Here is a 23003-nt window from a genome sequence, read left to right as displayed (position 1 = left end):
ATTTTATGTAAATAATAACTAAAATGTTTTCATAAGAAACCTTAATGTATATGAACTTGATTTGTAAGAGTACTTTGGGGTTGGACCTTGCTTGCGTTTCTTGGGTCCGATTTCAAAGCCCCCAAACCCTTTCAGCGGTGAGGGTGGACGCAGCGATGTCCTCTGCTGGCGTCAGGTCATGTGTAGGCGGATCCACCTCCCGTTACACGGCGTGCCCGATTTATGCTGGCAAGCTTGGGATTCCCCCATCTCCTGACATGATTTAACTGACGCTGATTTGGGCGGGTTTCTCCCATCCCCATACAAAACAACTTCTCTGTCTTTAAATGCTTTTACAAGAACGTCGATCTCCTCGGCTGTGAACCGCTCCTGGCGTGCGCCTGGTAAATCCGTCATAATAATAGCAACCCGCCATGGAACTTGCGCCCTTGCGTTTAAAGGGAATGTTGGATAGCGTTCTGATTGGTTTATTTGACGTTACGCCCAAACCACACCTATGAATAATGAACCTACTTCAGACCAACCCCTTATTGATTTGCGCCTGGTGCAAGAGTTATTTCTCCCGCCGGGAAAATAGCAACAGCGCCCAAGATCCGCCCACAAAGTCACTTGCGCGTTGCGCTTCGCACTTGCGTTTCAGATCATTAAAATAGGGCCCAATGACATTTTAATGAATGACAAATTATATTTGTACAACTGTAGTTGAGGTCAAGAAAAATATTCATGAGTCAGACATCAGGGTTACATATGAAACTGTTTGACAGAGTATTAACACTTAATGACATTTTAATGACAAATTCAATTTATATCACTGGTAAAAAGTGGTCAGTTATGATGTCTTGTTGTCATAACAAAGACATCTCAAACAATGTCATCTTTGCATTAAAAAATACATAATTAAACAAATGACAGTCGTCATAAACGTGCATAAAATCTCCTAAATGTTTACGACACGTGTCATGTCATGATTATGAAGGTGTCATGTCAGTCTTATGAACACCCCTTCAAGTAAAGTGTTACCAAACACTGTAACAATTACGTACCAACAATTTAAGTAAACTGTAATTGTGATAAACTGTTTTTTACACTGTTTGTGCTTCTGCATGCTTTATAAATGCCATAAAAACACACATAGTCTATTCATGTTTTTTTTGTTAACCCAGAGATTTGGAGCTGGAGCCATCCATACCTGAGGTAAGCCACTTCAAGAGGGCACCTCGGCTAAACGCGACCAATGCCGCACATCGATTTCGTGAGACGGGAAACGACAGCGCCAGTACGGCTCCTCGTAGCACAGAAGCTTCACTGTCCGAAGACGTTTTCACAGAGTCTGAACTTTCACCCGTTCGCGACGATGCCGTCGCGACGTCCTCCGATGACCTGCTGCAGATAAAATCCTCTGGAGCATCTACTGAATCGGTGCAAACCATCAACCAGCCTGCCACACCCATGGGAGAGCCTTTACTGACTGACACAAAGGATCTTAAAGAAGTGCCACAAAATGCAGAAATGGAGGAGATTGTGTTGAGGGACAGTGGTTTTGAACAGAGTCTGAATACGACTGATTTTTCCAGAGAGGTGCTTTCAGGGAACGTTCTGGAAAGCGTAGCAGAGGACCAGGCTGTGAACGAGGCCAAATCACGCACCACCTCCGAATCCCTTTGTTCAGACACCGTAGCAGCCGAAGATTCGACGAAAGCCATTGAGGCGACCACAAAAGATTGTGCTTGGAAAGCGGCCGTTGAAAAGAAAGAAGGGGAACAAGGATCATCCAATGAGATCTCACCATCCAGTGATCTTGGAGCAAATGAAAAACAAAGTACAGATGAAGGTAACCTACTGTTTCTATGCTCTTTAAAGTCAGGATAAAATCTAAACTGACCCAGTTGTGCATGTTCCTAGTCATATTGTGCACTTGTTATCTATATGTCAGCAAAAATTTTAAATAATTTCAAGTAATGTTAATCAGCAGCTGTTTGAAGCTTCTGTAATGCACCATTTTGAAAATGTAATCCTGGTTGATGGTAATATAATGCAGTTACAGCCTTCACGTCCTGGTTAAAAAAAACTTGTATAAAAAGAGTAGTCCTCTGGAATTCCCTGTACAGCTTAAATTTATGGAAATACAGCACCACTTTCACAATCCAATTAATTCCTAATGGATAAAACAAATCTGGAATTCATTAAAAATCTTCTGGGATTCATTGGAAAGCGGGTTTCTGAAAGCTGTTACATGCAGATTCATGTTGACACACAGAGTATATCCAATCCTTGATCAGTAGAGAATGTATATTGAAATGTCGCAATTCATATGTTCCTGATTTGTCTTCGCTGCAATCTGAAATTTCACACCCTAAAAATAAGATGTTCGGTTAGTATTTCTCGATTGGCTGTAGAGCTATGATTGAATTTGTTCCATTTATTATTCAACTCACTTAACATGACAGCTTATTCAGCAGATGCATGCCTAGATGTTTTCTGCAATCTAAATGAATAAAGTAGCACGCAAGATTTCTGTCTCAATTTTACCCTCTGATTTAATGGTGAATAAACAGGTGCAGACTCTGTGCTGTTTGTTTCCTGTCCCAGTTGCGTCGGGGTCCAAGCAGAAGTCCAAGTCGCATAAGTTCCTGTGTCTGCGGGTTGGCAGGGCCATGCGGAAGACTTTTGTGTCCCACGCCAGTGCGTCCATGCAGCAGTACGCCCAGCGAGACAGGAAACACGAGTACTGGTTCGCTGTTCCATCTGAAAGGTCAGTACCGTCTCCGCTCGGATACCCTTCATTATAAACTTCAATATCATTTAATAGCTTATTAACACTATTAATATAAAATTAAATATTTCCAAATTTTTATTTGTATATAATCTGAAGGCCTAGTAAAATTATTTTTCTTTGGTTTTAATCCCAATATTATTATTAACTCATTCTCCGACAGCCTTTTAAAAATGTTCTTCTTTAAATATATAAACATACAAATAGATCAAATGAAAGAACAGACCCTCTGCTTTCAAACAAACAAAACGAAAAAAAAAAAGTTTCATTTCATTTTCATTTGTTTTTTATAATCTCTTAAATATGGGTAGGTTTCTTCAAAAATACCAAATTTTGAGTAAAAGCTGAAATAATAATTTTTGGAAAGGAATTTTGTTAGAAATCAGATTTAGAATGGTTATCAACACATACACAGAGTTTTAAATATTGAAAAACTTGTTCTTGCTTCAGTTTTTTATAAATTATGTAAGAGCGCCATCTAGTGGATAATAATGGGATTACAGATTACTGTAAAAACTCGTCAGAAAGTATCATTGACAGGGAAATGTTTTCTTTTAATTGACAAGATAACTCGTCAATGGTGGGGAAAGAGTTAATTTATACAATGAAAAAATAAACGACTCTATTTTGAAAGAGAATACATTTCGTTTTGTATTTATAAATGTGTTTAAAAATATTTCAATAAAAAATATTTTGGTGGGTCATGAGATAAACAAATCTGTCAGGTTATCCTGGGTCAATCCTTAAAGAGTAATTAGATTAATCTGTTGACACTGTGGACATGGCCGAGTCTAATTACTTGACCTACTAATCTAATTGTTTGAATGCAAAGCCTTATGTAACCTGGAATGTGTCACTTTCTTATAATAGACCTACAGTTTACAGATACAGTTCAACAGATTATGAGAGATTTACATGCTCCAAATATGATTTCATCTCAAAACTAAATTATGCATGGATACATTTTTCTTTTGGAGCAGAAAATTGGCATAACTTTCAAAAATTATATTATCCTTATTATTGTGCACATTTTAAAGTTATTCCATATATATGAATAATATACATGCATTTGAAATCCATTTCAAACGTTTAGAAGAATCTCTGTTTACTGAATCTGTGATGTTTATTTATTTAGTTTTGATTTATGCCTTTAAGTCTGTTTATATTTCTGTCTGAGTGAAGAGATCTGTGTTTCGAACATGGGCTTGGATTTTGACCTGTTAACATCAACAAACTTGAGTGTGTATTTCTGTTAAAGTGGCATGAATTAAAAGTATCACAGGCTTGTGTTTATGGGCATGGCGTTGCTAATAACCAGTCCACTGTTGTCTGACTCAGTTCCGTGGCTGGTCGCATGATCTGTTTGATGATCTGCTTTCATTCTTCTGCACCGCAAAAGAACATTTCGGTCTACGGATATCAGCTAGAGAGTATGTGTACTTGTTTACTTTTGATAGCCTGTTAGCTATGCTAGATGTCCCCAGGAGACGTCTGGAGCTTGTCCAAATCTCTCTATGACCAGGGCATTTGTGTGTGAGCTTGTTTATTTTGTAGGCTTGTTTATATTTACATTTTACATTACACTTATGCATTTGGCAAAAAATTTCATATTTATATATGTAAAGCAAAGTGCATTACAAGGTATACATTTGTATCAGTATATGTGTTCCCTGAGAATTTAACCCATAACCTTTTGTGCAGCTAACACGATGCTGTACCAACTTGGCTACAAGAACTTAGTAAATGTTCTTACCTCAACTTAGACAAATTAATACCTATCTTTTTTCAATGCGTGCACTTAATCTTTGTACAGCACGTTGTGAATGTATTAGCATTTAGCCTAGCCCCATTCATTCCTTAGGATCCAAACAGGGATGAATTTAGACGCCACCAAACACTTCCATGTTTTCCTTATTTGAAGACTGTTACATGAGTAGTTACACGAGTAAGTATGGTGACTGTCATGGTCCTGTCTTCAAGTCACAGTTTTAAGTCATAGTGACAGGATCATGGCAGCCCAATGTTTTGTGTGAGAGCACTGGCTTTGTTTTTTCATTGCCATGTGCTTTCTGTCTCGTCTCCTGACCCCGCCCCCTTGTTTCCTCGTTAATTATCCCATAATTGTTTGATTCATGTCACCTGTTCCCCTCTTGATTTGCTCCCCTATTTAATGCCCTTGTGTTTGCTGTCCTGTGCTCGATCGTCTGTTTTTCATGGAGTTTGTATTGTTCCTGTTTAAGTCCTAATATCCTATCCAGTCAAGTCTTGTTTAGTGTTTGCTCTTGTCTAGCTCAGTGTTTATAGTTTAGTCTAGTCTTGCCTTGTTAGTGTTTTTGTATTATCTGTTATTGTTGTTTTACCCCCTCGTGGGTTTTTGTTTTCTTGTTTTAATTAAAGTCATCAGTGTTTTCTCCATCTCTGTCTGCGCTTGGGTTCTTTGCCAGCAAACCCTGACAGTGACACAAAATAAACTTTTGTTTTGGAGCCATAGGAATGAATGGGGCTAGGCTAAATGCTAACACATTCCCGAAGCGCTGTACAAAGATTAAAAGTGCACGCATTGAAAAAAGATAGGAATGTATTAATTCATCTAAGTTGAGGTAAGAACATAGTAAAATATTGAAAAACGCTGGTGTTTTCCTTTAAGTAGGGGTCTTTTGACAACAGGTCGCTCTTTGTTAATACAACAGTACTGGGTTTCATCACTGTCAACGTGGTGCAATTACCTATAAGTTGCTGTTGACACAAATAATTTAGAAATTGAATAAAGCAATCTAGTAAAGTGGTATATCAGAGTACAAACATGCTGTTGTCTTAATTGAGATGTCAGTATAGAAATAGATCAGTTATTTGTTTTAATAAAACATTTAGCATTGACAGATTCTTTTATACAAAAAGAAGGTAAATTACATTTGAAAGCTATACATTTGATCAGTATGCACGTTCCTTGGAGTCGAACCCATGACCTTTTGGCTGATAATGCAATGCTTTACCAGTTACAAGAGCGTTATAACACTGTGCTTTTTTATAATGTATCCCATAAATGTCTGGTGGAGTTATGAGCTTTACAGATGTAAACTTTATTGCAATGATAAAAACACTTAATGGTATCCGCAAAGCATTTAAGAACAAACTTTGAATTATGGATTACATATTTCTAAGTAAATCGATATAATAGATGATTTGAAAAATTATGCAGACTTTGATTTTATTGGATTATTGATGCAAAAAGTGAAAAAAATTTAAATAATTGCAGGCATCAATGAATTGTGCAATGTTTTGGATGACAATTTTGACATCAACTAACACAGTAGTGTCTTTGTGATGTGTAGACAAAATAGGTTTGAAGAATAGGTTTGAAAACCTGGACCACTGGATTTGGCCTGGAAATGAACTATGTACACTTATTTCTGTTCCTTATAGATCAGACCACCTTTATGCATTCTTTGTCCAGTGGACCCCTGACGTGTATGGGGAAGATTTGGGGGGAGTGACCCGGGACCCCGGGTTTGTAGTGGTGAAAAAGAATCAGGAATCTGAGAGTGGGCAGTTGGACAAACCAGCACCTGATATCACCTTCAAAGACTGGGAGGTAAGAACGGTTTTTATAAGATAACCCGCATTTAACCAAACCTAAACAAAAGTTGATTCAATCGCACTCATTTATTAGATGTCAAAAATACGAAAGTGTAAAAGCATTCATATTATATGCATTATAATTTTAGTTGTATTATATGATATATAAATATCTAAATAGTGGCTTGAAAAAGTATTTAAACACTTAAGCCAGTATTAAAAAATATTTCTGTTATATGCATGACCTAAAATCAAACCATGTTGCAATTCTACTAATAATTGTGCTCATTGTTTTGTCATTATTGTGAAATTTGTAATCATAAATCTGTTTATGTAATGTATCTGTTCTCCCTTCTGTCCACATGAGCCTGTTATTCACTGAAGCGCTGGGGTGTGTCTATGTGTGTGCGTCTTTCATTCAGAGTTCATGTCCTCTTCAGTCACAGATAAAAAACATGTTTATGTGCACACTAACATTTAAAGGGCACCTATTTCATTACTAAAAAACAATGTTATTTTGTGTATTTGGTATGTGTTTGCATGGTTTATGGTTAAAAAACATTTAACACATTATTTTTCACATACCGTACATTTTTGTAGCTCCAGATTTCACTCTCTTCCTGGACGCACAGATCATGTACAAAACTCAACAATTTGAAAAGCGCTGTGTCTCTGATTGGCCAGCTAATCTATATGTTGTGATTGGCCTGAATACCGCTGACGTCAGCCAAAAATGTGACGCTCCTTACCATGTTTGAAAGATTCGGTCACCATGCAATGCTGAGTCCGAAGTGGGAGGAATTATGATAATGTCGGTCTTGTTTACATCACCAATCCCAGGAAGTAAACCGTTGCCTACATTCCGTGTGTTTGTTGTAGTCCAAGAAAAGAGATTTAAGTTGGAGGCGATAACTCTTGTCATCGTTAACTTTGAGGTTTGTACCTTTTGCATATCGTTAACATGTACTAATACACACTTACACACCAAAGGAAATGTCAAATCGTGAATCAGACCATAGGTGCTCTTTAAGTATAAATGCATGAGTTTTCTGTCACCAGCCATTGTAAATGTCTATGTAATATCTTATTTGTACAGTGTCTTATGATTTTATTTCCTCCAAAGGATGTGTTGAACTGGTATGTAGTGTCTTTTCATTGTATTGTGTGTTTGGCTTGGATGTTATATTCAGGGTTGTAAGCTTTTCATCACCTCTCCTTTAAAAAAAACCTTGACTCCAGTTATTCATAAAATCTACATATGGATCATAATATTTACTGTTTAACATTTAAGGTGGATCAAAAAGGTTCTTAAAGTTGCCCTAAGACAAGAACAGGTTTTGGGGATTGGTTTTAAGACAACTTTTAGGAAAGGTTTTGATTCACTTCAAATGTTGACTACTGTATATAAAATATATATTTTCATTCTGCTTTGGGAAGATATTATCCAAATGATCAATAAAGGTCCCTAGTTATCACTGGGATGGTGGCCTTTCAAAAAGTACACCTTTGCACACCCTAATGAGTGTATACTACACTAGTCAACATTTGAAGTGGATCAAAATCCTTCCTAAAAATTGTCTTAAAACCAATACCCAATACTCGTTCTTGTCTTAGGACAACTTTGATAAACATTTTTATCCACTTCGAATAGTTTCTAAAAGTCAGTCCCTTCAGAAAAACGTGATTATGCGATCGCATGATTCAACGCATAATCAGCCAAAGTCTGCATATTTACGAATTTTTTAAATACGCCGCAATGTCGCAGCATAAATTGCAGATTTCCGTGCGCAAAATATGCAGGGCTTGCATGATTTCATAATCCCTGCATTTTCGTAGCAAAAATCACATATATCTTAGCAGAAAGTTACAAAAAAAGGTTGCATTTACTTCAAACAAGCACAGCTATGTCCCCTGTTGCCATTGAAACATTATGAAGTGACGTGAACATCATTGAAAAGCTGAAAACGCTGCAAACAGTTTTTGCAAGTTCCTGCAGTTTCATTGCATAAAATTGCATATATATCCCGCATATTCCATTGCATTTTTTAGGAAAACATGCCGCAAGATCAAGGATTTTTGGCCGCAACAATCACAAAAACAAATATAATTCTGGAAGGACCAAAAAGTACATACTGTAGTGCACCAAAGAGGTCATATTAGTAAATGAAAGGTGCATATTGGTACCAAATGTGTACATAACTGTACCTAGTGTATATGGTACAAAGGACCTTTTTAAAGGGTACTGCCCAGTGACAGCTTGGGACCATTTTTTTACCATTTTTTGACAGTGTTCTGTACTTATAAATGCATGTTAAGATCTTCATATATGACCTTTCAGATACCAAAAACTCAATTTTCAGTATTTTTGAGCTTCATTTCTAACATCGTCTAGATGGTTAAGTTTTTATAGTCGTGTTGTTTGACTTGTACCTCCTCTTATCTGGGCCGGTCAGAGGGAGGTCACATGAGTTCATGCACTTCTATTGGTCCCTGCACTCAAAAAAATATTTAGGCCTAATTCATAAGATTTATGTATTTTGATTACATGTAACATTTCCATCCATTTGGATTACATACTTCTAATCTAAAAAAAACAAATAAACTTTATATGATAGATATTTTTTAGATATGTAAATGAAACCAGTAAAATTTATGTAATAGTTTTACTTAATCCAATGTGTTTTAAATGCATAAAAAAAATGGATTATGTATTCTTTATTAATAAACCCAATTCACTTAAAATGCATTACATTTAATTATCTTACTAATAAACCATTTATACATTTATATATTCCTCCTCCATTTACCCTAAATCACAATATGCTATAACAAAAAAACACAAAAAAGAAGAAGAGCCAGACCACTTGGTTTTGCATTCAATCAATTTATTTAATACTTCAAGGCATTACTCATAAGGCAGCAAAAAAGAGCAGCTAACAACTAGCATGACAGCCATGGCTTATACACCTCGTATTGTGTGCAAAAATAAATAAATAAGTGTGTTTCAGACATTTCAGCCACAATCAACCTCATTCCACAAATAAGTGCAAACATTTTGAGCAAACAGGCTGCAGAAATACAAAAAAACCTGTAAAACTCAAGGTTGACATAAATCAGTGACAACAACATTACTTTAACATTTTCAGAAATCTGTGACATGATGTAATAATAATAATTTAGAATGATTAGTTGGTAAGAAAAAAAAAATGGCACATGGCTTAGTGTTTTGAGTGGCTGTGTGCCATGAACAATTTTCATGCATCTTTAATTACATGTTAGATATACATCAATTACATTTTTCAAAAACTTTTCAACTTTTAAAATTGTTAAAGCATTATTCCAATTTAATAAAACAAAAATCCCAATAATTTTCTAACCCCATATGTTTATGTTTTTCTTTGTTCAGTCAAGAAGAAATAAAGTTTGAGTTAAAGATTCCAGGATTTTTCTCAATTTAAGACTTTATTCAACCTCAAGTTTACGGTTTCAATGCAGATTTAAAAGGGCTCTAAATTATCCCAAATAAGGCATAAGGGTCTTATCTAGCTAAACGATTGTCAGTTTCAAAAATAAAAATAAAAGAGGACTTTTAAATCACAACGTTTTGCACTAGCTGTGTGACAGACTAGCATGACATAACTGAAACTACCGTTCCAGTGTTTACAAGCGAGGAGAAAGAGGAGCGTTCAGATGTTGTTGTATGCGAAATGATACTAATTAATGTCTTTGGGTCCGTTTATTATTTAAAATGGTCATTTGTGATGTGTAAACATTTATTACGTAGTACACAATGTCGCACTGTGTGTCACATGGATAATGCAAGACAAGTTGTTGTGTTTTAAAAGTTTTCTTGCCAAAAATGATAATCTTTTGGATAGATTAAACCCTTATGCCTCGGTTGGGATCGTTTAGAGCCCTTTAAAGCTGCTTTGAAACTTAACTGTTGAGGTCCAATTAGGGTTGGGCGATGTCCCCATAAATTGGCAGTTGACGATGGTTACGTAAACCATCGCGATGGACGATGATATCGTTGGGGGGGGGTATTTAAATTTTTCGTTATTATTCGTTATTATATAATTATTATTCGTTATTTTACTTTATTACTTACACTTAAGAAGAGTTGTGCACTTTTTATTTTAATATATATTTTACATAAATACTATTCTGTACTTAAAATCTATAATTTTGTTATTTTACTATCCCAACTAATGTCTCTTTCCTATAGGTTGCACATAAGGGGAAAAAGTAGCTTTAATCCACTGAAGAAGAGTTGTGCACTTTTAAGCACCTTTTAATCTCTTTACATAAATATTTTTTTCTATTTAAAAGCTATAATTTCATTATTTTACTAACCCAACGACTCCTCCGCGCTTTCCAAATTTTGCACGTAAATATCTGTGCATATGTGCCACCAGTACTCCGTCAGAGAGCGGGTCTTCAGCACCGCGGGGAGCAGCCAGCACTTCAATCCGCAGCTTATTAAAACAAAGTGAACAGGGCCAGACACATCTAAATTTAAACATGGTCTTTGTATGTAAATCCCGCGTTTCGGTCGGAGTGTTTTCTTGTTCTTGACGTTCCCTGAATTCTGGGTTTATATCTTAATCTGCCGCTTCAGTGCAGTATAGCCTCAATGTAACAATGAGCACGATCTCCCGAGACACTACAAAAGGCTACTAATAAATGATTAATATGGGCTGTTTTCTTGTACAAAATTAAATATTTTAAGATAAATGTACAACATGTAAAAATACAAGATTCTAGCAATGTCAAGATTAGGGATGGGCATTTTCCAGTAATTTACTAATTTTTTTAATATTTAATTTTTCGAATATTTAAGCTCTTAAAGAACGAATATTCGTTTATTTAAATTATGTTAATTAAGACATGCGTGTTTTGTATTTTTCATTTTGTCATAATTTCACAGAAGGCTTATAATTAGGAAATATCCACAGCAAGCTAAACTTATATTCTGTATGTATATATATATATATGTATGTATTTTAAGTTGAAAACATTGTAAAAAAAAAAAAAAAAAAAATATATATATATATATATATATATATATATATATATATATATATATATATATATATTTTTTTTTTTTTTAAATTCTTCTTAAAAAATATCCTTCAGAAAAAAATGCGTTAAAACTTAATGCGGAGCGAAGTCTAGTCAAATCCTTAGTTTAAAGTCGGTCGTTAGTATTAATTCATTACTGTTTGATGTTACATACATTATATTATACCAAATATTATACACTAACCCCAAATCTAAGCGAAGTTTGAGGACTTGCGAAGTTTAAAGTTTGAGGACTTGACAAAGTAGGCTATCATCATTTAAACAGACTCAAAACACCAAGAGCCCGGAGCAAACGAAAAAACACATCTACATAACCGACTGCTCAGTCGCCATATAAATATCTTCTCAGTTTAGTTTGACGTATTTGTGAATAAAGAAAACCATATTTATCCTACCTGCTTCGGTGAAAGCCCGTTCTTCTGACTAGATACAATAATGCCGGTGCTGCGGAGAAAACTCTTCCTGATGATGGTTATCCGATAAAAACAACAGACGGATTGAACAAGATTGAAAATCTGTATTTAACATTATTTTACAAATAACGTAAGCTGGCTCGATACATTATTTTTGACTGTGCAAAGTTACTAACGTTAGCTTAATTTAACAACATTTTACAAAGACGGTGCTTTGCTTTAAACTGCCAAGTGCAGTTCTCCGGTTCATTTTCGAAAGAGCACCGCATATAATAAATGCTCTCCGTTTCATTTCGTTCTCCGTGTCTGTCTCTTTATTAACAAAATAAAGTAGACTTTATAACAGAAAGCTTACAAATCTCTCATGATGTGTTGATTCGGGCGGCGGAGAAGCACGTTTAATAACACGTGAGCCCTCACTGAGCCAGTGGCCAAATACGGCGCGGCGGGGACAAACCCGGAGATAAAAGGAAAAACTTAAATTCGTCTGCAATCTGCATTGGCAAACAATCAGAAATACATACAAATTAATGTTCATGTATATTTTACATTTAAGTCTGTAAAAGACAGTATAGATGAAGTGAAAAAGCATTAAATAAGTTGTTACCCTTTGGTGGCACAATAAAAACAAACAAACATTCGAATAGCATTTTTTAAATTCGAATTATTATTGCCATTCGAATATTCGAATATCCGTGCCCATCCCTAGTCAAGATCAAATGCCCGACAGGATATTTTCACAGACTAACACACGTCACGTCTCACGTCTTCTATTTAATTTATAGAGCAATTCACGCAAAGATATTAGGTTAACTATAGTCTATATAGAAGAGAGTAAGTGTATGTCGACTCGCAGCGGAGTGGGGAGGGGGCGTGGCATCACAATGGTGTCTCTCCATCGTGATGTCAGTCAACCATCACGATGGACGATGATATCGTCTATCGGCACAACCCTAGGTCCAATAAGGTCTATTAAATTAAGAAAAATCCTGGAATGTTTTTCTCAAAAAACATAATTTCTTCTCGACTGAACAAAAAAAGACAAACATCTTGGATGACAGACAGTAAATTATCAGTATTTTTGTTTAATGAAAGTGCAATATTCCTTTAATGTTAAAAAGTTCACTTGTAAATGTACAAAAATGTACCCACTTTGAGGGGGATGCATCAGCGTGTCTGTCAGGTATTCACTGAAGCATCTTTCAGTGATTGCTTGGTTGTATCAAGTCCAGTTCCATTAGGATTTTTTGAAAGGTCAAAGGTGCACCTGAGGTTCTTCTGGTAGTTCAGTTTAAGTGCATAAATGAGTCCAAAAAGTAATTTCACACCCATGTGTGACACCAAGTAGGTTTTGCAAAACTTCCACTGTCTGTGCAATCCCCAACTCACCAATTTCACAATTCTGGAGAAGAACAACAAAAAAAATCAGTCGCAATAGCAGGCAAAGTGAAATTTTCAAAAATGTGCAGGCAAATTGTTTTACAAACTCTGATATTTAAAATATGTAGACTGATTCAAACGTGTAAAATAATAGAACATTAGTCACAAAACCATCAAAAGACCTGAAAACAGATCACCTTGTTTAAACATCTAGTTATCCATAAGATATTTATACACACACATACCCATACACATACATATAAATAGATAGATATAAAAATAGAGTAGGTTGACATACACTTACCACATATTCTTTAATGTGTCTCTCCATGCCTTTTTTGAGGTAGATACAGATGTCTTCAACTAGAACAAGACAAAAAAAAACACACATTATTTAATGATTTTCTTTAACAATATTTTATGTAGATAATAGTTTATAGAGACAGATAAAGATTTTGTGAGACGAAGAGTGTATGTATTTTTCTGTTTCAGAAATATTGTGTCCCAGCATGTGTGTACACTACCGGTGAAATGTTTGGAATGAAGTCTCTTATGCTTATCATGACTGCATTTATTGGAAAAAAAACCACCTGTTTCCAATATTTACAATAAATCATCATATTAAAATGATTTCTAAATGATCATGTGAGACTGCAATGATGAAAATCCAGCTTTGCATCAGAAATCAATATCTTTGTAGCATAACTTACATACCCTGTCTTGCAGGTTGTCCCACCATATAGACGATGAAATGATGCTGTATCTGTAAAATAAAGTTTTAGTTAGACACACACAATGCACTCAACAACATAGTATAATTGTAACATTCTTTTGTTAATAAAGTCACAGAGATTATATGATTATTTTATTCTGATAAGTCTCCAGTAGCCTATGACTTTATTTATTTCTTAGGTTTCAAACATTAAACCACAAAAAATAACCAATAAAAGCAACAGACACTGCAGGGTAACTTACATTCCAACAGACCATCTGTGTAGTGAGGTGTATTTTACTCTGAAACATGCAACGCGTTACACATGTAATTAAACAACAGACAATTATATTTTAGATAATCACATCAAACTTGTTAACTTTACTCACCTACAATTTGGCGATCGTAAGCTAGTGAGATGACGATCCAGTGCAATGCAAAATGGCGAAGTCCATGTGCTGTAGCGTCTGTTTTTGATTTTGGCGCCACCTCCTGACTGGAGTGTGAATAGACGTCATTTCCGCTTCTACTAAAGTCAGTTTCCTGACACTTGTATGTAAATCAATCTCATAGAATTTATCCGGTTTGTTTCACGGCTAGATTTATTTAATTCATATTCATACATTTTAACTGATTAAATCTAATAGTTTTTAAATTGAACAGATTTATATATATTCTAATAAATCGGATTACATATATTTTAAAAAACGAGTATTTAAATAAAATCTAAATGATCCAAATACTTAAAAGTAAATATTGCCAGGAATCGTTTTTTTGAGTGTGTGTGGGATATAAACAGAGCAAAGCCTGGAGCCGACTTCAAAGCGTGTCTGTAACTGTAGATACTCATATCAGACATAAACACTCGTGTCCCGGGACTGTCTCTGCACAGAAGTGATGTTTTTCTCCAGGAGAATAAAGGAGGGATGTCAGCTGATGCCCAAATACAGCTTTGGCTTGGTAATGCAAACTTGTTTTGATGTTTGTGGTGTGCGGACAACAACAGAGTGAGTTTTGCGCAAGTGCACTTAACAGTGCACACTAAATGCAGTGCTTGACTTGTAGATTGTGATTCAGCATTTTGTAGCTTTCCATATAGTACTGGGTATGCAACCATATGTTGTTTGTTATGCAGTATCGAGTCAAATATTTTAAGAAACACTGCCATTGTACAGGGATAATGTTTTAGCTTACAAATCTTTTTTATTTTAAAACTTAAAATGTTGCAGAGGGTCTGGGCTTCTTGAACAGGTTTTGGGGATGTGATCTTTTTGTGAGACGGTGCCGTTTGATCTCATAAGGTGAATCCTGTTAGATTAAAGCTTATTTACTGTACATCTAAACTGACTGTCAGATCTTGATGCAGTTGTCTGTCTAAACCTAAGGGTCAAGCTGGATTTGAAGTGTATGCTTTCAATGGACTACTCCTGAATTTAGCTCTTGTTGTAGTTTGGACTTCTTGTTTAGGTTTTGGCACGTTGATCGGATGTATCTGATGTGTTGAAATTATGATAATAATTTCACAGTGATAACAAACTAACACCACAAAGCTTGCTTCATCCCCTTAGCATCATTTTGGATCTTCCACCTTCCCCTAATACTTGAAATGTTATTTATTGGTCGACTCTCACGGGTCACAATTCTTCTGTCTGTGCATTAGGTAGTGTCTGTCTCAGAGTACTATCGACGGATAGATGCATTAAAAAGTGAGGACCTGCGCTCGCTCTGCAAACGCCTTCAGGTGCCCTGCTGCACTCTTGAATTTTCACAAAAATCCTGTTATGGGATTATGCATTACCCCTTACTTTACCCTACCACTGCAAGGTGGATACTTCCTACAAAGTATGAGAATGATTGCCTAGAAACTTGCATATGATTTTTTTAAACCAATCCAACAATCAATTTAAAGACGGGGTGCATGATTTTTGAAAAAAAAAAACACTTTGGAAAAGAAAGGTGGGCTGAGCACCAAAACACACTTGTAGCCAATCAGCAGTAAGGGGCGTGTCTACTAACCGACATCGTTGCCTGGGTTGCATATGTGTGGGGCGGGTCTATCAAAAGAAGGTCCAGATTCTATTGGGGTAGGGGCGTGTTTGTTTCGGTGATTTCAAATATCAACATTGGCTTTCAGAGATCATGCACCCCGCCTTTAATAAGATTTTATGATTTACTTATGCTAATATTTCTGCAGCCCTACTGGATTTAGATTTCACCTGACTTTCCATCAGGTTGACAGGAAGGTTTTAAAATAGCTTAAAGGAATAGACATGATAACTGATGCAAACTTAACATCATAGTTATGAGTTACATAAGCTATTACTATAGCCAATTGGTGAAGGGTTCGATCAAATATCATATAACTAAAGTTGCTTTGACTTCAGTGTTTGGTATGATTTACTCTTCAGACAGCATCAATCACACTCTTAAAGTCAACATTTTTAATATGTACATTATTTAAAGGTGCAGTGTGTAAATTTTAGCGGCTTCTAGTGGTGAGGTTGAAAATTGCAACCAACGGCTCAGTCCACTGCTCACCCCTCACTTTTGAAACGCACAGAGAAGCTACGGTAGCCGGAACCAAAAAAACGTGTCATCGATGGAGACAACTTAGTAAACAAAGTTTGTCCATTAAGGGCTTCTGTAGAAACCATAGACTGTAAAAAAAGATGGACGACGCCTGTTCGCTCTCTTTCATTGGTGAAAAGTGAAGCCGCCAGTGTCCCAATAGCGATTTCGGGACCAGTCATGCGCAGTACAGAGCAGGAAGGGAAGCCGCGAAGTCAAAACCCTCCCCTCACTCTCGTAGAATGCGCATGTCACACGATATCACAGCTGTCAATCATGACGTGACACCACCGTTTTTATATCATTAAATAACTAACTAAACACAAACCTATTTTAAAAACAAACATTTTAATTTACATCAGCGTGATAAAAACTACAGTAAATGACAGAAACCAGCTTCGGAAAAAAGATAATTGAAGTGTAATTAATTTTTTTAGTTGGTCTCAAGTCCCATTGAATAACATGGGGAGGCGGGGTTTATGACCTATACTAAGACCAGTCACTGGGGGGCGATCAAGATGTTTTGGCTTCACTTTTCAGGGCTTGTGCGGCACGCTTTGTAGAAACATGGCAGCACAAAATGGCGACTTCCATGTAGGGGGACCCTCGGTGTATGTAGATAAAAACATCTTATTCTAAGGTAATAAAAACATAACGGTTCATTATAAAAAGGTCTTTATACACCCCTGATAATATAGTTTTGAATATTATTTTGCATTTCTGTCAAGAGATCCTTCTAAAAATTAAACACTGCACCTTTAATTACTTGACTTTTTGGCTTACACCACCTTGACTGTCACCTAGACTGGTCAATTTGTTAAATTTCGGGCTGCTGTATCTAGCACCCACTTTTCATGATCCAGTCATGTCCAACATTTTTTAAAGTCCTATTTAATAGCGAACCAAAAAATATTAAAGGATTGCCATTTTATGTTGACTTTAAAGGAAATCCCATTCCTGAAAGTGTGATGATGAGGTCACACTAACCCTGCAAACATCCAAGATTGTGAATCATGATGCATTACTGTAAAGATCAAGCAAACAAATACCAGATTAATCACTAGATCTGATGTTTGGGAATATAAAGTCTTGATGCCTTGGATATTTGTCTTAGTTTGCATTGTTGATCCTGTTTTCCTGCTGATTTAACCTTGAATCCCCTGCTGTTCATGCTGGTCATTCCTTAACCTTGGGAATAATTTCTCCTTTGAAGCATTTTCCTGCTGGTCAGATAATTCTGATCTCCATCTATCTTTCCTTTTCTACATCATTTGGATTGAAGGGTCACTGATTTAGATGCACACATTAGCAAACTGAAATCATGATGTTTTTGGCTACTAATGTGTGTCAGTGAGCTTCACTCCTCATGTTATGCTCTTAGTTCCTGTATGTGTGTGTGACTTTCTCCTTTAAGATGATTTGCTTGTAATAATGTTTTAGTAGAGGGGCATGATGCCATTAAAAAATTTGGGACGTTCTCCTACATTGAGAGTACTGTTATTATTTAGCATTATTTATGGAATTGCTTGGTTTGCGTGTTTCAAATAAAAATAAAAAATAATTAAATGAGAAATTATTTGATTTCACATTACCACATGGTTGTTAAAAAACATAGTACATTTTAGCACAACATACAGCATTCATATACAAATAAAATACTCTCAATATAAGAAAGCGTTTGGGAAATTTCAGGTAAAACGAATGATGGTGCTTACGTGCAATTATTTATTCTTTAAATTAGATCACGACTAAAGAGGAGGTGAACTCCAAACATATGGTTAAGGCTGACCCAGAACCAGAGACATTCAAGCCTAATCTGAATGAACCCAGTGTCCTGCTGCAGCCAGACCAGATTGAAAAGGTAAGATAACTGCTGCTCATTAATCTGTCTGAGATGATTTCTGCCCATATCTATCTGTGGATCTCATTTATATTCAACTCTCAATGGCCCAGACCGCACATTTATTTAACTCCTTTATTGAGCGATGCAATGCACTTCATCTTAACACTGCAAAAAATGGCTTTCTTACTTGGTATTTTTGTATTTTTGCTTGATTTCAGTAGAAATGTCTAAAAATTCTTACATTAAGATGCTTTATCTTGAAAATAAGAAAATTAAGAAAATAAGTCTAGTTTTTAGACAAAAAATATACAATTTCAGTGAATTTATGCTTAAAACAAGCCAAAAATCTGCTAATGGGGTGAGAAAAAGAAATCTTGAAATAAGTTTAATTTTTTCTTAAACACTTAATTCAAGATATTTTTGATAGTTTTATGCACAAATTCACTTAAATTGTATATTTTTTGTCTAAAAACTAGACTTATTTTCTTAGGTAATTTTGCTCATCAAGAAAATAAATCTTGATTTAAGAAGTTTTAGATATTTCTACCGAAAGCAAGTGTTTTGTATCACAACGTCAAGTTACACCCCAAAGTGTTTTAAGATTGTCCTGCTATAACAAACCACCTCTGATCTTCAGCGGTGTTTATTACTTACTTCTCACTTTCCTCTCAATCCTTAGTTGTCCAAGCACCTGCCCCCCAGGACGATCGGCTATCCTTGGTCTTTAGCATTCAGCACATCAAACCACGGCATGAGTATCAAGAGCTTATACCGGGCCATGCAAGGCCAGGAGTCTCCGGTTCTCATGGTCGTCAAAGACAGTGATGGACAGGTATGCCTCAGGTTCAAAGGTTGGTTTAATTTGAAAATTTATGTGGTCCACTGTTACATTCAGTAAAGAAGGATCTACCCTGTTATTTATGCATTGTTTTTTTAGTTATTCTTGTAATTTATGTCTATTTTTGCATGCTTGAATCATGTCTTGTAGTTCATACAAGCTGTGGTTTGTTTCTGCAGTTGTTTGGAGCTCTTGCTTCAGAGCCATTGAAAGTCAGTGATAGCTTTTACGGTACTGGAGAGACGTTCCTCTTCACCTTTTGTCCAGACTTTGAGGTGAGATTACATCAGGTGTATTTGTAGTTCTTTGATGGACTGGTATGTGAATGTTTTATGCAATTTATTATGCACACGTTTGTAATTGAGGTCAGTCTACTATGGCCCACAGTCAATGCCTGTACCAAATTCTAAAAGACAATGGCCCTCATTTATCAAAAGTGCGTACACCAAATTTCCAGCGTACACCTTGCGTACACCCAAAACCACGGTGAATTTGAGATTTATCAATATGGACGTTGGCGTACGGCACGCTCAAATCCTACGCCAGCTCAGGAGGTGGTGTACGCACATTTTGAGTTAGTGCAGAAATGCGCAAACACTTCCTAACACCACAAAACGCACTGACAAACTAAAATATATGATATATTATGACCCACTGTAAAAAAACATAGTAATTATAAACTTCAGTGTTTATTTTTATGCAACAATGTTCAATGTTTAATTTGTGATACTTTACCAAAGCATTTGATTTGTATGCATATGTATTCCTTCAGTCGAGAGCCTGTGCGCTTTGCCTGACGTTTAACAGCGAGCACATGAACGGAGCTTAGTGGGAGCGGAGCGATAATATTACCATAAAAGCGCCTTTCCGAAAATTCCGCTCCCTCAGCACCGCTCGTTGAACCCAGAACGCCCTTTGATAATTTGCTAGTTCGAGAATCTGTAAAAACGTCTAGCAATAAGTTATGGAATTCAAGCCTAATACATAAATGTAAAGTAAAAATCAAAGTTAAGATTGAGCAGGAAGAAAAATTGAAAGGGACTGCGGAGAGACTGTAAAAGTTTAGTAATCCTGGAATCTGAAGCGGCACATTGCAAGAAAGCACAAGGATGTGCTACGAAAACATGGTAATGCAATAAAAGGTAAGCTAGTTACATACCATTCGATGATAAATAAATACATATGAGGTAAGGTAAAATGCTTGTGTTGAATGGAGCCGTAAATCCGATCATGATGACATGCGGACAAAATTATGGCCACGAATTATTTTTTATGCTACATTATGGACACTATTTTTTCTTATTTAGTCTAAAGTATGGCCATAAATTTAGAATTTGTTCCCAATATTCAACAGTTTGCTCCTTGGAATTAATTATTATAATATTTCGTAATTACTATTACAATTATTATTACTTCAAATTATGAATTAGCTTGGTAAAACATGTGGATGTCGTGGAAACAAATTGTTAATTTGAATTATATCCGGAGCTCCGTATCAAACTGGATCTAAGATACAGCTAACAAACAACTTTATGTAAATACAGAACAACACACTACAAAAGTTACTACATCATTTTAAAATATTATTTAAAAAAAAATAACTGAACCATTAAGCAGACATAGAATTTAGATGTAGGCAACAGTAAATAATAATAATAATAAATAATTATTCTTCTAAATATCAATTAAGCGTCATTAATAATAAAAATAATAATACAAATATTACAAAATGTCATGCAATTATTAATGTCTTTAATCCCGCTCTTTAAACTCCCAAATAAAAAAAATGTTTCTTTCCACTTCCCCGGTTTTGTCTTCTTTGCCGTCTTCCATGTGTCAATGTCGTAAAATGAGGGCGTGGGGGAGGTGGAGACTTGAATTTATATGGACGTGTTATTCTAATGACGATCGTTTTCAGCCGCGGCATTTATGAAGGGCAGATATTGCGTACACCTGAATATCAACGGTACGCACAGTTTCATAAATCAGGCGGTGAGAGGAGTGTAAGCACAATCTTACGCCAACATATACGCCCGTTTCTACGCAAGAATGATAAATGAGGGCCAATGTGATCAATATAATATACAGCGGGGAAAATAAGTAATTGACACATCAGCATTTTTATCAGTATGGGGATTTCAATGTGGGCTATTGACACAAAATTTCACCAGATGTAGCCATCAAGCCAAATATTGAATTCATACAATCAGAACATTTAAGTACACAAGTTGAGTCATAATAAGTAAAGTGAAATGACACAGATGGATTGTAACATGCTAAAAATCTTGAATCTTTTTAGGTTTTCAAGTGGACTGGTGACAACTTATTCTTTATGAAAGGAGATCCAGACTCCTTAGCTTTCGGTGGTGGAGGGTATGTAAGGGTGAATAGTTGCCATAAGCTGTTTTATGAAGAAAAAATGCCTAAATACTCCCTTTATTTCTTTTTAGGGGTGAATTTGGCTTATGGTTAGATGGAGACCTTTATCACGGCCGAACTAACTCGTGTAAGACCTTTGGGAATCCAATGCTGTCTAAAACAGAAGACTTCTATGTGCAGGACATTGAGATCTGGGCTTTTGAATAACACCCTGAAACATTGACCCGTCACAAACTAAATAATACAAAGAGCAAACCCCTACAAGTCCAGATTGCACACCCGTGTCTTTGCTCCTAGGAAGCCCAGTGATTCAGTGCACATCATCCTTTATTTCCAAAGTTGCCGAGGTCAATCTCAGTGAATGGTTGGTTTGGCTTATACCCAGGTGGTTTGAGTTCACCAACTTTAACCCATTTGCTGCCAATCTTGAGGATAATGAAGGTTGTCGATGGACATTCCAGAATGTACAAAAAAATGTAGCTTATAAAATTTGGGGTTTGAAGATCTGCGTGTGCTATACTGTACAATCCTACTACCTTCTATTTTCCTGTAGCAAATTATATCTAACCTCAATAGCCCTGTCTCGCACAGGCTTTGTATAATCACTACTTAATGTAATATTTAATACTGTATTACTGCACTGTAAAAAAATGCAGCATTTTTGTTACTTTAACTTAGAAAACATTAAATTTTTTAACTTAATTTTTTAAGTTAGGTCAAAGCTTAAAATAATAGGTTGAATTGATTTGCAGAATCAAGTTGTTTTAACTTCATGCTGCATTTTTTTACAGTTTGTAAAAATGTAAAGTAAAATGAAATTTTACTGTGTGGTGCCCTTATATCAATAACCTCCTTTAATTTCTTCTGTCTTGGTGGTGTTTAGTCAAAGCAGGAGAAACGTACGAGTAACGGCGGGGCATCTGAAGGAGTAAATATACATATATAAATACATATAGCAATTATATATTTATATCTTTATTAGTGTACTGTGTACATAACTACCACACATATCTGTTATGTGTGACAGTGATGTGATTTGCGCTACTGTCCTTATATAGTATAACCTATATTGTACATTTTCTGTAAAGTTGCTCCAATAAATTTCTATATGCATAAAATGTAATCCAATGTGAACTTAAAGCCCTTCGCTGGTGACGGAGGGTTTGGTCTCTTGAGTTTAGATCTTTATGTCGACAGTAACCTAGGAACCGCATATAAGGTGACCTAGGGGTTTGTGGGGATCTGATGAGGGTGATGAGAGACTAATGACTGGTGCCAGTCTCCAGGGCTTATAGATGACTGCTGGCAGCAATGAGGAGAATGCAAGTTACTGCAATATAAACAAAGAGCCACTCAGGGCACTTAAAATGACCCAAATGACCAGAATTCATTTATATAGACAATTTTGATGGCTCTGTAGGATGTTGGAATTTAATGAT

At 35.9% G+C, this 23003-nt stretch overlaps 1 protein-coding gene across 3 annotated transcripts in view; it reads left to right on the top strand.

The window, feature by feature from the left end:
* The window catches only part of oxr1b (oxidation resistance 1b), an 88449-nt gene extending 65767 nt beyond the window's left edge, over nt 1-22682 (top strand). The window contains exons 9-17 of one of the 3 annotated variants that reach the window (XM_065286931.2): nt 1164-1831; nt 2590-2752; nt 6197-6365; nt 15597-15677; nt 18246-18365; nt 19027-19179; nt 19365-19460; nt 21485-21558; nt 21636-22682. In XM_065286931.2, the coding sequence (XP_065143003.1) occupies nt 1164-1831; nt 2590-2752; nt 6197-6365; nt 15597-15677; nt 18246-18365; nt 19027-19179; nt 19365-19460; nt 21485-21558; nt 21636-21771 (1660 nt within the window). In that variant the 3' untranslated portion in view covers nt 21772-22682. Of the gene's footprint in view, nt 1-1163; nt 1832-2589; nt 2753-6196; nt 6366-14728; nt 14897-15596; nt 15678-18245; nt 18366-19026; nt 19180-19364; nt 19461-21484; nt 21559-21635 lie in introns of those variants that run through there. The other 2 variants (XM_065286941.2, XM_065286951.2) reach the window with 2 other exon arrangements.
* The last annotated feature ends 321 nt before the right edge of the window (nt 22683-23003 follow it).

This window comes from Paramisgurnus dabryanus, chromosome 19 (genome assembly GCF_030506205.2).
Source record: "Paramisgurnus dabryanus chromosome 19, PD_genome_1.1, whole genome shotgun sequence".
Lineage (NCBI taxonomy): Eukaryota > Metazoa > Chordata > Actinopteri > Cypriniformes > Cobitidae > Paramisgurnus > Paramisgurnus dabryanus.
This window is presented reverse-complemented; position numbering and strand designations above follow the sequence as displayed.